We start from the raw sequence: 14,538 nt of genomic DNA on the forward strand, positions 1-14,538 counted from the left end.
TGATTGATGTCTTTGACAACCTTTCCCTTTGCCTTGAGTCTTCTCTTCATGATTTTCCAGTATTTTTCAATAGGACTCCTCTTTTCTCTGCATATTATTCTTGAACGACTTTTTTGTAATGACGGCTTGCCTAAAAATTACGGGATGGTCGTTATATCGAATAAACAACAAAATTCGTTTTTGGAGACACTCTTTTTGGTGTATTTCCGACGTCATTGTCTCATTTGTAACGAAAATTTTTGCTTTTTTTTGCCACAGCTGCCAAATCATAAATTTTCGTGCAAATTTGTCGGCAAAAACAAATTTAAATTTCACAGGAACATTCCCCCGAGCCGTTTCCAAGTAAAATTTTTGACCTGGAATTTGGCAGAAGTTAGCCTTGACATATGTAGTTTTCATCGTCCATCAGAAGACACTTGTCGAACTTGGTCAGCACCTGGTCGTATAGCTTCCGAGCACGGATTTTGGCCACACTATTCTGTTTTATTATCCGATTTGGCTATTTGCTAGCTCGATACGACTTGATTACTTCCCGGAGTCGAATTCTCCTCAAGGTACGATGGGCAACACCGAATTTTCTGGCCAATCACGGAACGACAGATTGAAATTCCTCTTAATTGTCTTCAAAATGTTACCACGTAATTTCCGGTCGACAGTTCCACCCCGACGATTGGCTTAAGGCTTCCGAATCGTCGTCAATGTTTCCTAATACCGTTTGATAACGTGCCATACGGTATTTCTGGACAATTTCAGTTATTTAGCTACCCTAGATGCAGACGTGGGCGTCAATAACTTCCAAATCCGTCTACCAGAAGCGCCACAATATTAGCAAAAGTTTGTTCCAATTCTAAATGAAAGCTTTAATGTACTGCATGAAATTTTCATCATTTTTCGGGAGAAGTTTTAACTATTTCAGACTCAAACCATGAATCTCGAAAAGTTACGAAAGAACGTTACAGAATAATCTATCCATATGGGGATTCATCATCCTCAAATTATTTGCATATATTATGTAGGTATAAATAATCTATAAAAAATATGAGCAGGGGAGAGTGGGGATACTTGATCCCCTTTTCTTATTTTCACCATATCTTTCTGGAAAAATTTAGCAACTCGCCGTCTTTGACATTTTCTGACAGCTTGTAACTTCAAGTTTCTATGCTCAAAAAATTAGAACCATACTTGAACCCGTTGATGAACAAGAAGCATTTTCGTGGGAGTAAAAAAATTGCGATTTTTCTGAAGTTAGGGGAGACTTGTTCCCCTATTGAAGGGGACTTGATCTTTTATTCAGGAAGCCCTAATCCTTGTATAAAAATAAAAAAAAACCCCAAGATAGAATGTTAATTGACTATTTTGGTCATGTTTGTTCTCATTTCACAAACTATAGCAGACATAAGAAGAAAATTCTATAACTTTGTCTCAACGCTAAAAACATTGCATACTTAAAGGCGCTATTTTTTATAATTAAGAGAAAATTAGTTATTTTTGCTCTTTTCTTCAGACAAATGGTTGATAAATATAAGTTTTTGGATAAATATTAGTAATTTCGTAATCAGCAATCATAACGATCAATTCAGAAGAAGAATATGCCGTTTGGAAGGGGGATCAATTGTACCCAAATCTAGGGGATCAATTATACCCATAATCAACATTTTAGAAAAAAATTTCTGAAAAAAGTTGAGAGTTTTCCATTGCTTTGAAAATATGGCAGTATGAAGTTCATTTTACGCTCGAACGATTGATACATTGGAACAAATATTTTTTTCATAGTTTTCCCATGTAAGGAACATTTTAAAGTGATGAAAAAAGATCTTCAAGTTACATTTTGTGAAATTTTTCAAACAAAGTTCAATAACTCAAACAATTATTTTGTTAAAATTTTTTAAACTACAGCATTGTTATTTTGCTCATTTTGGCACATTTTTCTAGAACATTTGATCTTTGTAAGACATTCCAGTTTCGAGATATAGCTAAGGAATCTATATAGCTGGGGATACCCAGGGATCAAGTATCCTCATTCTCCCCTACTTGGAGAGCTTTGATCATATTTCCACACATTTTTAAATTTATTCGAAAGGGTTCCTTTTTCATAACACTTGGAAGTTTTAAAACACTTACTGTGGTGAAGGAAGAATATTAAGCCTGACCGTTGATTGCAAAGTTTTCGAATGTCTTGTCTAGCTATTTAGAGTGGAATTGTAATACCGGTTAAATTTATAAGCTGATGAAAACTGTCATTTCAACGTCAAATCTCTATAATACAACAGTTTCAACCACTTCAATGTGTGTTGTGAGCCTACTCGGTTGAATAATTCTACTGAATCAAAGCAATCGATTAAGTTTCATTCAATAATGCAATGAGCATTGTTTTCTTAAAGTTTTTAATTTCATGTCCATTTTTGTGGTTATTACTGGTCGGTTTCTTACGCATTGATCAATCATTTAGGAAATCAACTCTCAACTGGTGTAATCTTCCATTTAAGGCTAATCTTCCATGTGTTGTCTGAACTATTAAGTATTAATTTGATGTCAAACTGTTCGATTTCCTTATAACATATTTTCTCCTAAGTACATAATTGAAGAAGATAATAATATCAAGTGTTGGCTGATGAGGTGCAAAGAAAACACTCAAAAATATTAAGACCGACCTTGACGTTCATAACCTGCACCATTTGAATAATCACCCTGAAAGTTTCAAATGCTTCAGACACACAATTGAGCTGTCTCTACGGATGGGTTTGAGTTTGAGACATTCGTCCGCAAACGAAAAGCCAAACACCCCCATAAATGCAGCCATAGTCTCGTTTGGCGATGGTTCATCATCTCATGACGAACAACTTACCTACCCTATTTGCTAAATTGCCGCACGAAAACAGCACCAGCAGAGTGCATAAACAACATGCAAAACCATAACAAAAGCATAGGCTTATGGGGACCTTCATCTTCGTATTATTGGTGCTTCCACGTTTTCATGGTTCATGGCTCACACTTTCTTTTCAAACTTTGCGTTCGGTCGGTAGGATTCATTGCGATCAGAGCGATCGATTACGGCGAGACGTTTCTATTTGTCTGCGAAATTGCGGCCCTTCTCCAAATGAATGCCTTTTTATGTAAACCTGGCGGAGGAGATAGGTGACACTTCGAAAACAAGTTAATGTTTATTCTAAACTTTGTATCTACATACATTCAAGTGGACGAATTGATGTTTGGATGAAATTGATATTTACTTTAATTCTATTTTGCTTAGGGGAGAATGGGGATACTTGATCCCTTTTTCTAATTTTCACAACTTTTTGGCAAAATTTAGCAAATCGCTGTCTTTTGCATTTTCTGACAGCGTGTAATTTCAAGTTCATACGCTGTAATAGTTTGATCGATACATGAACCCGTAGTTGAACTAGAAGCGTTAAAAGTTCCATTGACTTTTCGGCCATATAAGTTTCCATATCAGACAAAGAGAATTCTAAAAGTTTGTTGTAATTGCATACTTAAAGGCGCGATTTTTTATTTTTAAATAAAAGCACTGCTTTGAAAATATGACATTATGAATTTCATATTATACTTAAAAGATTGACACATTGGAATAAATATTTTAATACCCATTTTTTCGGGTGGAAAACATTTTAAAGTGATCAAAAAGATGTTCAAGTCATATTTTGTTAGATTTTTAAAACAAAGTACAATAACTCAAAGAATAAAATTTTGATTTTTTTTTTTAGATTAAAGGGTGATACGGTCAAAATTTGGTCAATATCAACTTAACGTATTTCTTTCAATTTTGCATTTATAAAAACTGAACACCCCTCATTTTGAAGGTGTGTGTGCAGAATGTTGCTCCTATTTTGATTTTGGAATTCACTCTTTAGTTGTCAAAATGCCGTATCAAAATTTTGCTCGCGCATCGCGAAAATCCGAGCTACTCGCACGCAAAGCTGGCAAAATCGCTAAAAGTTGCCAAATCAACCGTTACAAATGTAATTAAAGTGTTTGGGAAACGTTGGTCGACCGCCAGGAAGTCTGGATCGGAAGGAAATTGAAAACCGGAAGCCGCTGAGGCGATAAAGAGAGTTGCCGGTAGTTTCAAGCGAAACCCTAACCTCTCTCTCCGAGATGCCGCAAATAGGCTGGGTGTATCGTCTACAACCGTGCATCGAGCCAAAAAACGAGCCAGACTATCGACTTACAAGAAGGTAGTGACTCCAAATCGCGATGATAAACAAAATACGACGGCCAAAACGCGATCCCGGAGGCTGTACACGACAATGCTGACGAAGTTTGACTGCGTGGTAATGGACGACGAAACCTACGTCAAAGCCGACTACAAGCAGCTTCCGGGTCAGGAGTTTTATACGGCAAAAGGAAGGGGAAAGGTAGCAGATATTTTCAAGCACATGAAACTGTCAAAGTTCGCGAAGAAATATCTGGTTTGGCAAGCCATCTGTACCTGTGGCTTGAAAAGCAGCATTTTCATAGCTTCCGGGACTGTCAACCAAGAAATTTGCGTGAAAGAGTGTTTGAATAAACGTCTGCTGACTTTCCTGAAGAAACACGGTTGTTCCGTACTGTTTTGGCCGGATTTGGCATCTTGCCATTACGGTTAAAAATGGTACGCCGCCAACAACGTGCAGGTGGTTCCCAAGGACAAGAACCCTCCCAACACGCCAGAGCTCCGCCTAATTGAGAAATACTGGGCTATTGTCAAGCGGAACCTAAAGAAGACCAAAAAAAACTGCTAAGGACGAGCAGCAGTTCAAGGCAAACTGGCTTTCTGCGGCGAAGAAGGTGGACAAGGTGGCTGTACAAAATCTGATGGCAGAGGTTAAGCGTAAGGTCCGGCAATCCGGATTTGGAAAAGCGGAAGCCTACTAACTGAATATTTTTCCTGAATTTTATACTAATTAAACTTGAAAAAGAAATTTAATTTGATTTTTTAAATAAACGATTTCACCGATTTACACGCGTTTTCCCTTGATCAAATTTTGACCGTATCATCCTTTACACGTTTGTTATTTTCTTCTATTTGGCATTTTTTTCTAGAACATTTGATCTATGTAAGACATTCCAGTTTCGAGGTATAGCTAAGGAATCAAGTATTCCCAGGGATCAAGTATCATCATCATTCAATTATCATCATCATTCTTCCCTATACAATTTAAAAGGCATAACCAAGAAACAGAATCAGATGAAAAAGAGTAGGCGTTTTTTTAATTGTCAAGAAATGTTTTTTTGGCTGTAAATTTTTTCCGAAAACTAAAATAAAAATTTTTAAGATTCTTTCAATTAAAAACGTTGCAATTAAATTTATAGTGATGAGGAAGTGTAATGGATTGCGTATAATTGAGTGAATGAAAATTACGGGTAGTCTGCTGAAGAGTTGTTCCATCAGATCTCCATCTGACTTGGTTTGGGAATATGATATAAGTCAGCGGCTGATGTGCTGCTGCTGCTTTTAAAAAATGGTGAGCTCGATCCTTTATGTTTCGTCAATATTTTGTCGGGTAAGTACGATGATGGAAGATGCAGTTGGTTACAGGGAAAAATTTTAGAAATGTAAACCAAACTGTAACTTTTATTGATCATAAATTTAAAATAGCTTAACTCAATTATTGGGAATAAGTGGGGGATAAGACAGGACATCAAACGAACGGAAAACTAATATACAATCGGTTGTGGGTTCAAGCCAGCCGGAGTATCTTGATAAATTTGGAATCATTAGTAGTAACTTTTCAGGATTCTTTATTTGTTTCGAACAGTTGGAAGGGAGTAAGATGAGTCAAACCTGTCACATGGCAGTTGTCACGGACTCCGCGGTTGTGCTACAATTATTTTTGATGAGTTAAGCATGAACAGTATTTGAATGTGCGATCGAGACTTCCCGTACCGACTCGGGTCGAAAGACCTATCAGCCACTGGTGGGTCAAACATACATACATACATAACCAAGAAACAGAATCAGATTTTTAAATCATTATTGGTTATAGTTATGAAAATCGGTTCTGTCATTTTAACACATAGTCAATACAGTTACCGGGTTTTCTTGCTGAACCGTTTCTCAGAAATTCAAAAACGAGTTGTTGTAGAGCTTCGCATTTGCGAATGAGTTAAAAACTGATATATAGCCTTCCGAAAATATCGCATCTAAAAAGAGCTTTTTAGTCATTCAGATCATAAACCCGAAAAAAAGCTGAGCAAGCACTAACTGTATGTGTAAACATTATTAAAAATTGTAAAAAATACTTACCAATCGACTCCCGATCACGTCCTAGTCCGAGAACTCTCAGGTTGGGTTCCTGGTCGGCCGACTCACGATCCGGCTCGTAACGGAACTCCGACGGTGCCCTGAAACGCAGTTCATCATCAAGGTACTCATCAAGATCATCACTATTGGAAGGAAACCAAACGAATCCCACACCATCGCGAGATTCTCCTCCACTGTGTAGATCCCTCAACCGTTTCGGGATGTTATCTTGCTCATGCCAACTGGCAAACGGTGAGTCTTCTGGCCCACCGAATTGGGTTAGTAGTCTATGCGAGTCCTCGTCAAACAAGCTGCAAGTGGTTTTGGTGATTACGGTTCATCAATGTGAGCATCATTGCATGTGAGTGTGGATGTGGAAATGGATTGCACGGTTTCTCATATCGTGGTTCTGATCCATGACAAAGTGACGCTAGATTCAATTATTTCGCGTGTGAATTGATGACGACTTTTATGTTTGGGTTGCTCACGGGGAGATGAGGGTCTTTTGGACATCATGAGTATTGCAAGCTACTTGGGAATAGAGCTTTTTTTTTAAAAAAAAAGCTATGTTACAGAATCGCTTGAGAACCAAACCCTAGCGGGTAGATAAAAAAAACTCAAGATTATACCGGAAAGAAGTGCACACATGAATTGAACTGTGCTCGCAAGCTGACCAGGGAAATAAGGACTGCACTCGAAAAAAATAAACATTTTCTTTTGTCTTTAACTTTTGCTGCACGCTAGATTGAGTCGATTTGGGATAATTTTTGAATTTTTCAAACCCTAGAGTTTAAAAAGCTTCGTTTCGATTCAAAACTCATCCATGATTTTTTGAAAAAATTTAAAGTAACGTTTACATGAGTAAATTTAAACTTTTAGGTTTGTATGGAAGAATTAAATATTTTGTACTGAAAAATCAACAATAGTTTTGTTCCTTTTGTGGAACCGTGCCTGCTGATGGTTTTTGTGCAAATTTACAAATTCTGTTAAAGAAATTTAATTGAAATTCAATTGACGCCACTGCACTGCTGGGTGCTTAGCGAGGTATTGCATGACTACTTTTCATGCAATACTTCGTGGGGCACGAAAAGTGATGTCAATTAAATTTATTGTTTATCAATGTCAAAAGACATACCCCTGATAAATAGCTAATTTCTTTTTTGCCTTATGAAATACGAAGTTACGGTCTTCGACAAAGTGGAAAATTTCCTTAACAGAATTTATAAATTGACACAAAAACCATCAGCGGGCACGGTTCCACAGAAGAAACAAAATTAATGTTGATTTTTCAGTACAAAATATTCAATTTTCCGATACAAACCTAAAAGTTCAAATTAACTCATGTTAAACCAAAACGAAGCTTTAAGACCCCAAGGTTTGAGAAATTCGAAAATTACCCCAAATCGACTCAGTCTAATGTACATATTATGTGCATAAAAATTTTTGGCATTAAATCATATTTTCAGGATGCCCAAATAGCCCCCACAGCTCCCCGCGTACCACACCATGTGCGCAAAAATGTGTCCGAATGTATTGGAGTTTGGACGGGTTGAACCAGGACCGGGGTTGATGGAATTTAACAACTAAATTACCCGCTAGTTGACGCGAGAAGGGCAATTTTTATAGATTGGACAATGAATGCAAACTGCGACGCCACTTGACGGAACAAGAGATTCGGTTTGAAGACAAGATTAGCCAGCAAGAGCTAGATTACAGGCGGTGTTATTCGATTGTTTGTTTCAAATATCAAGGACTTGATCCACAAATTTTCATCAATGAAACATTCTCAATGTGAAATTTCCATAATATATTATATTAAAACTTGAGGAAATACCGTTTACTGAATTCAGAACCAGAATTCACCACTTTGTGGACCAAATACGAGAAATCTTGTTTTTTCCCCTTTCCGCGAATAAGCTAGCTATTTCATTTAATCATGAAACTATATTCAACAAAATTGAACGCAACAATTGAGGTATCTCAAAGATACTCAATTTTTTTAAACTTTATTTAGATGTTTCATGATAAGAAGTAACAACATACAATCAAAGTTCAGAACAATATCAGATTCAGGATTTAGAATTCAAACGTTTAAAGGCAGAATTAAAAACACAGATTAAGAAAAAGATTCGCACTCGGAATGCAGATGTTTAATTCACTTTCAACATGAAATGTAAAATCACAATTCATAACCTAAAATTACTATCAGACTCAGAATCGCCATTAAGAACATAATTCAGAATCTGAAAAGAATTCAATTTTCAAAAACGTCATATGAAACAAAATGTAAATAAACAGCAAACAAAAAAATATAAAAACTGATATAAACTAGTCGCTTTTTTCCATTTAGAATATTTTTTGTCTGCACAACATATTCTTGTGTGAGTCACAAATTTTAAAGTTGTTTTGAAAACTTTTGCGACAGTTTTCTGTGTATTCTTAAGATGTTTCATACGACGGACGTAATGAAAGCTCACGTGAGATTTGTAGATCAACATAAGTAGATCCTTGTGATTCCAAACTATTATGTATGTCTTTGGAGATATGCACTAGACCGCTGCAAAAATTACTTTTTGACCCCATATGTTCTTTCGATGCCTTTTGGGTCACCAAGCATCTGTGTAAAATTTGAGATGATTTGGTTGATTCTTGAGTTAGCGCAACTGGAATATAATGATTATTTTTGTTATGGGCCAGTCTAATGTATATAACCTTTGCAAAAACATTTCATGAAATAATTAAAAGCTCTAGCAAGCAAAGTATGCCATTTTTGAATACTTTTCAATGAATTCAGATTTTTTATTTTGAAATGGTTATAACTTTTTTTTATGAAATGCTTAGCTGCTTGTCATGTTAGTAAAAAATGAAGCTTAAGAATAGTCAAAACCAGAAATCAAAGACCAATTTCATTTTAAGCTTATTTGAATTTTCTGGATGATTCAATGTGTAAAAATTTCTGCTTTCCTACAAATTTCCATACAAAAATGAAACGATATATCGATGAAATGCGAAAAAAATCACACATTCAATTGCAAATAACTCATCACAGTCAACTTGTATCGCGTCACAATCTTTTACAAACTTGTTTGTCATTGTTTGAACGACAATTCCTGAAATTCTGAGCTTTCTAGCATACTGGAAACGTATTTTAGAACTCAAAGAGTGAAAGAATGTCGATTTTTCATACATTTGCCGAAAATATCCATACAAATTTCAAGTAAGTTGCGCCAGGTCGTGCTTCTGCCAAACGAGCTGAAACGTTCAGAAAGTCATTTTTTCACTTAAATGCACCAATCTAGGGGGTGCCGCGTTGAAAAATTTTTGTAAAAATCATCCCATACAAATTTCTAATATACATATATCAAAAAATTCCCTGGCAAAGCAAAGCAGTTTTTTGAGACTTTTTATTCTCATCCTACGATTACCCAGCTTTCAAATAAAGAGTCAAATACGTTAAAATTTAAAAAAAAAAATGTGTATAACATCGATTATCTTTTCTGAGGTACAAGTTCGGTTTGTGCTTTGTTCACATGAATTGTATTGCAAAAATCAAGGAATATTTTTCATCCAAAATATTTTTTAGAACTTCCAGTACATCTCTAGAGAATTTTGAATGAAAAAAATTGTATCCATGCTTCCAAAATTTTCATTGCTATTTCTGGCAGCAAATAATACCAAAAAAGATAAGGGAGATAATGATTTAAGAATTTGAAATTCATTCAATGCTGGGAAGTAGGCGATGCCTTGTACGCATCGCACGCGTTTTTTTTTTCGTCCACAAAAACTTTCGATTGATTATCGTTTTCATTTTAAGTTAGAATGAAATTATTAAAAGGTCTAACCGCCGGATTGTGATGATAAATCATATAGATGTAGTGACCACCGTGGGTCCGGGGTCAATTGGGATCATTCTGTGAAAAAAATTGCCAATCAGGGGCAACTGCGAGTGCTTAAGTTTGGTTCCTGATGCTGATGAAAGGAAGTTCAGCATATTTTTTATCTCCAATATATTGACTTAGGAATGTCCGACTTTCTTGAAATATGCAATTCAAATCGAAGAAAAGTATTCATTCTTTTTCGAAAGTGTCTTTTCAAGAGTTCGGTTGAGTTTATCCCAACAACAAATTGTTGTTTCTGAATTGATATGCAGGAGTAAATGTGATGTCAAATTGTTTAACACTAGAGAAAGACCGGCAAATTGAAAATACCTATTTGGACCGTGACCAGTCAAAATGACTGGTAAAGGGGAAATTTTTTATAACATTTTTTTTTTAACTTTTTTCTTTTGACATTATTTTGTGACCAATTTGATAAAAAAAAATTAAAAAAAGAAAATATTTTTTCAACGGGGACATCGGAGTAGTCATCGACTGAAGCAGGACGTGTTTTTTCCAAGCTCTGAATTTTCGTTAGTTTCAAAAGTAAATAAATATCAGGAATAATCATAATCAAGCCGAAAAAGACCCCAAATGGAACCAGCAATGTGTGTCGGAGGATTTCTCGTGTCATCAGGCACGGCCAATCGCTCCAAGGGTGCAGTCAGTAACGTGTAAGCAACCAGTTACTCCCATCAGAATGTAGTCCAGGTGATGGTTACAGCATAGGTGTACACCCGAACCTGAAGCACAATCCGTTTGTTCAAGTCCCAAGCTAAGTGTTTACTTTAATTTTAACTTTTTAGTTTTAAATTTGTTTGCGTTATTTGAAACAAGTTCTTCAGGCATCCAACATTATGGATTAGTGAACTTTACTTTAGTTCCAATTTTTTGGTTTAAATATTTTTTTTGAAACAGCTTATACTTGAAAACATGTAGTTAGTGATGAAATGTGAATCTGCAGACAAATATGAAGCTCCGTTCAATTCATACAGTGATACAGGAATGGATTTGGAAGGATCAGAAATTTCAAGATATTGGAACCACGTGAAAGATTCCAAAGCGCAGTGTCAATGCTGAGCAACAACAAAAAATTAGTGAGCTCTTTCCATTTTTATTAATCTGTGTATATGTGTACATTTTAATATTTTTTAACCCATCAATCAAATAAAGAACTTACAAAAAAAAACCCATCAATCCTATCTGCCAAGTAGGATTTCCTATAAACGTAAATAACCCTCCCTCCACCGTAATGAAAGCTCACGCGAGAAATATTGAATTTTGTTTTGATTCTGGATTTAGTTCTTAATTGTGATTCTGAGTCTGATAGTAATTTTTGGTTCTGAATGGTGGTTTTATATTTCATGTTAAAAGTGAATTCATAATCTGCATTCCGAGTGTGAATCTGTTTCTTAATCTGTGTTTTAAATTCTGCCGGTTCCACAGAAAAAAACAAAATTGTTGTTGATTTTTACAGTACGAAATATTCAATTTTCCTATACAAACCTAAAAGTTCACATTTACTCATGTAAACGGTACGTAAAATTCTGCAAAAAATCATGGATGAGTTTTGAACCAATACAAAGCTTTTTATACCCCAGGGTTTGAGAAATCGACCCAGTCTATTGTCCCATTGAAATAAAGAAATTTCATAGTTTTGGGGTTAACAGGGCTAGAAGCGACCAAGCGGTAAAAAAGTAGGGCAAAATAGTTACTTTGAAGTAAAATTAGGGTAAAATTAGTGACCTAAACTAAACTAAAATAAATCGCTTGAAAGACAATTCTGTTAATTGAAAAACGTTTTTTGAAAGTCTCTTGGTCTCACTAGTAGAAAAGCACTATACGTTGGACAAAAGAGGAACATTTTGAATGAGCTTAGATAATTTAAGAATTACGACCGCAAAATCCTAAAGTTCTAAGGAAACAATGGAAAGAAACCAAAAGATCGTACCCAAAGGACTAGGACAACTAAGTCCGACAAAAACTTCGAGCTTATCCATTTTCTTTATTCTTCACTCTATAGAGTATACACCCAAATCCGAATTTTTCAATGTCATTAAAACAAGTGAAAAGGTTTAAAATTATATTAAAAAAAGTTAACAATGCGGAATAAATTAAAAGAATCCAAAAATTTAAAACAAAATTGTTTTTATGTGAGAAATTTACAAATTTAAATGAAAAACCAGCACATGTTCTACAAAAAGTTTAAAGAATGTACTTGAAATTGAGTTAAGATTTACATTTACAGAAATTTCGTTTCATGAAAGAGTCATGAAATAAAAAATTAGTAGGTCGTCATGAAAAAGTGACAAAGTAATGATATAAGATTGAAAATAAAAAACGACAAAATATTGACAGAAGATTGCAACTCAAAGAAGCTTAGCGTAAAGTTGATTTAGATTCAAGATAACAACACAAAAAAAAAGCTAAAAAAATTTAAGAGACTAATCTTTAAGGTAGAAATTTTTTTTTCAAATTTAAAACTAACTCAAAAAGAATTTACATTCAAAAATGAAACATTTCCAAAAAGATTCACTGCAGACTTTATTGCATGATTCACATATCAATCATTAGAAAAATTTATTAGAAAAAAACGTAGTTCAAAAAGGAAGGAATTAAAAAAATATATTCACAAATGATTTAACACCGTGTTAAATGTTACACGACAAAAAAAACAGATCCAAAAGACACCTCAGAAATTTCTTGGAATATTGTAGAAAATATACCAGTAAACCTCTAAAAAAGTACAGAAATTATTCAAAGTTATCGAAAACTACAAATAGGTTATGAAATCATCTTTGTATAGCTACCAATCTTTCGAATGATTGCAAAATGTCTAGAAATAAAGGAACTTATAAATGAAATATCTGATATTTTCGATTCAATTGGTCTCAATCTTGATCAAACATGTAGGAGTGTCTCTTTAGGAAATATTTCATGTAATAAATTTATTAATAATACATTTTTTTCTTGACACGAATGTCACAACGTTAGTAAAGTGTCACAAATAAACAAAAAAATATATATTATTTAAGGCGAAAAACGATTTTTATTTTAATTCAAATTATCATCCAAATAATGTTTAAATGTTATACATCAAAGCAGAACAAAACAATAATATTCCTTTACTGAATCTGATCCATTGTCCCAATTTAGATCGTATGAATTCCCACAGGACTCGAAAGGGAAGAAAAGGAGAAAAAAATAAGCTAAGGAAATTATTAAAAAAAATAGTGACTTTAGTGACCAAATTTCGAAAAAAGTAACTTGTGAGTGACCAGCCTGAAAAAAGTGACAAAGTTACTAAAAAGTGACCAACTTCTAGCCCTGGGTTAAGAGCAAGACATCCGGCCCAAATTGTACGATAGTGAAAACAAAAATCATGAGAAAGATCTGAAAACAATTTTCACATTGTCGCCGTACAATATTATAATTTTAACTTCATACGTTTATTAGAGTTTTATTCAATCATGGTCAAAAGACATAAAAAAACAGAATATTTAATATTTTTATTATATACAATCTGCGATCTCTTGCTGTGAACACTTTTAGTGTAAGTTTTAGTTTTTTCGTGAAGTCTCAACTTTCATACTAAACTGTCCTTACTTCATCTACCACAGACTTTAATAGATGGAACAACACTAAGCATTTCAGATTGTAGGGGAGATGGGGGCATAATGGCCACCTTAAGGAAAACGGTTATTTAACCATAGAAAATAGCTACAATATGGAGGTTTCATTATTGTTTCGTGTTCAGACACTTGAAAAGCCTCTTCCCTAACGGGCTGAAACGTGAAAAACTAGATGAAAACGTTAAAAAATTCCTTTTTAAAAATTTTTGCCAAAAGCTGAAAACCCTACAGTGGCTGGCATAATGAGAACCATTTGAGAATTTAAGTAAAAACGTGTTTTAAAATTGATAAAAGTGAAAAATCAAAAATTTTATGATGATAAAAATTGAGAAACAATGTGTACATCATGTTGCAGTGCGTACATTAGAGATCAAGGTTATTTTAAGATCATAAGAGCTTATTTCGTGGTGCTCAAGAATTATAATATTTTCGTAACTTGAGAACCAAGCCAGTTTTTTTTAAATATCTCTGTAAAGATGATAAGGAGATTCCTTTTTTTGTGAAAAATTAATACTATAGGAAGAACGAAACAAATCATCATGAAAATTTATTTCAGAAAATACATACTTTCGTAGAAAAGAGTAGTGCTCATTATGAAAAATTACAGGTTGTTTCCATGTAATTTATTATTCCATTTTTGGTATCTATTACATATATGTCACTTTTTCTGCGTATAAACCCTTTTGTTAATTTTTTTTTAAGAACATAGAAAATTACCACACTGTAAAAGTTTGAACAAATTCGTTATGGAATGGATAGTGGAATTGTCTTAAGTTTTAAGCTTTGTGGA

At 34.4% G+C, this 14,538-nt stretch overlaps 1 protein-coding gene across 2 annotated transcripts in view; it reads right to left on the reverse strand.

The window, feature by feature from the left end:
* Positions 1-14,538, reverse strand: part of LOC129751415 (periostin) — a 56,331-nt gene that overhangs the window by 40,770 nt on the left and 1,023 nt on the right. Inside the window, exon 2 of one of the 2 annotated variants that reach the window (XM_055746906.1) lies at positions 6,245-6,552. In XM_055746906.1, coding sequence (XP_055602881.1) covers positions 6,245-6,552 — 308 coding nt within the window. The remainder of the gene's footprint in view (positions 1-6,244; positions 6,553-14,538) is intronic. The other variant, XM_055746907.1, reaches the window with a different exon arrangement.

Source organism: Uranotaenia lowii, chromosome 3 (genome assembly GCF_029784155.1).
Source record: "Uranotaenia lowii strain MFRU-FL chromosome 3, ASM2978415v1, whole genome shotgun sequence".
NCBI classification, from domain to species: Eukaryota; Metazoa; Arthropoda; class Insecta; order Diptera; family Culicidae; genus Uranotaenia; species Uranotaenia lowii.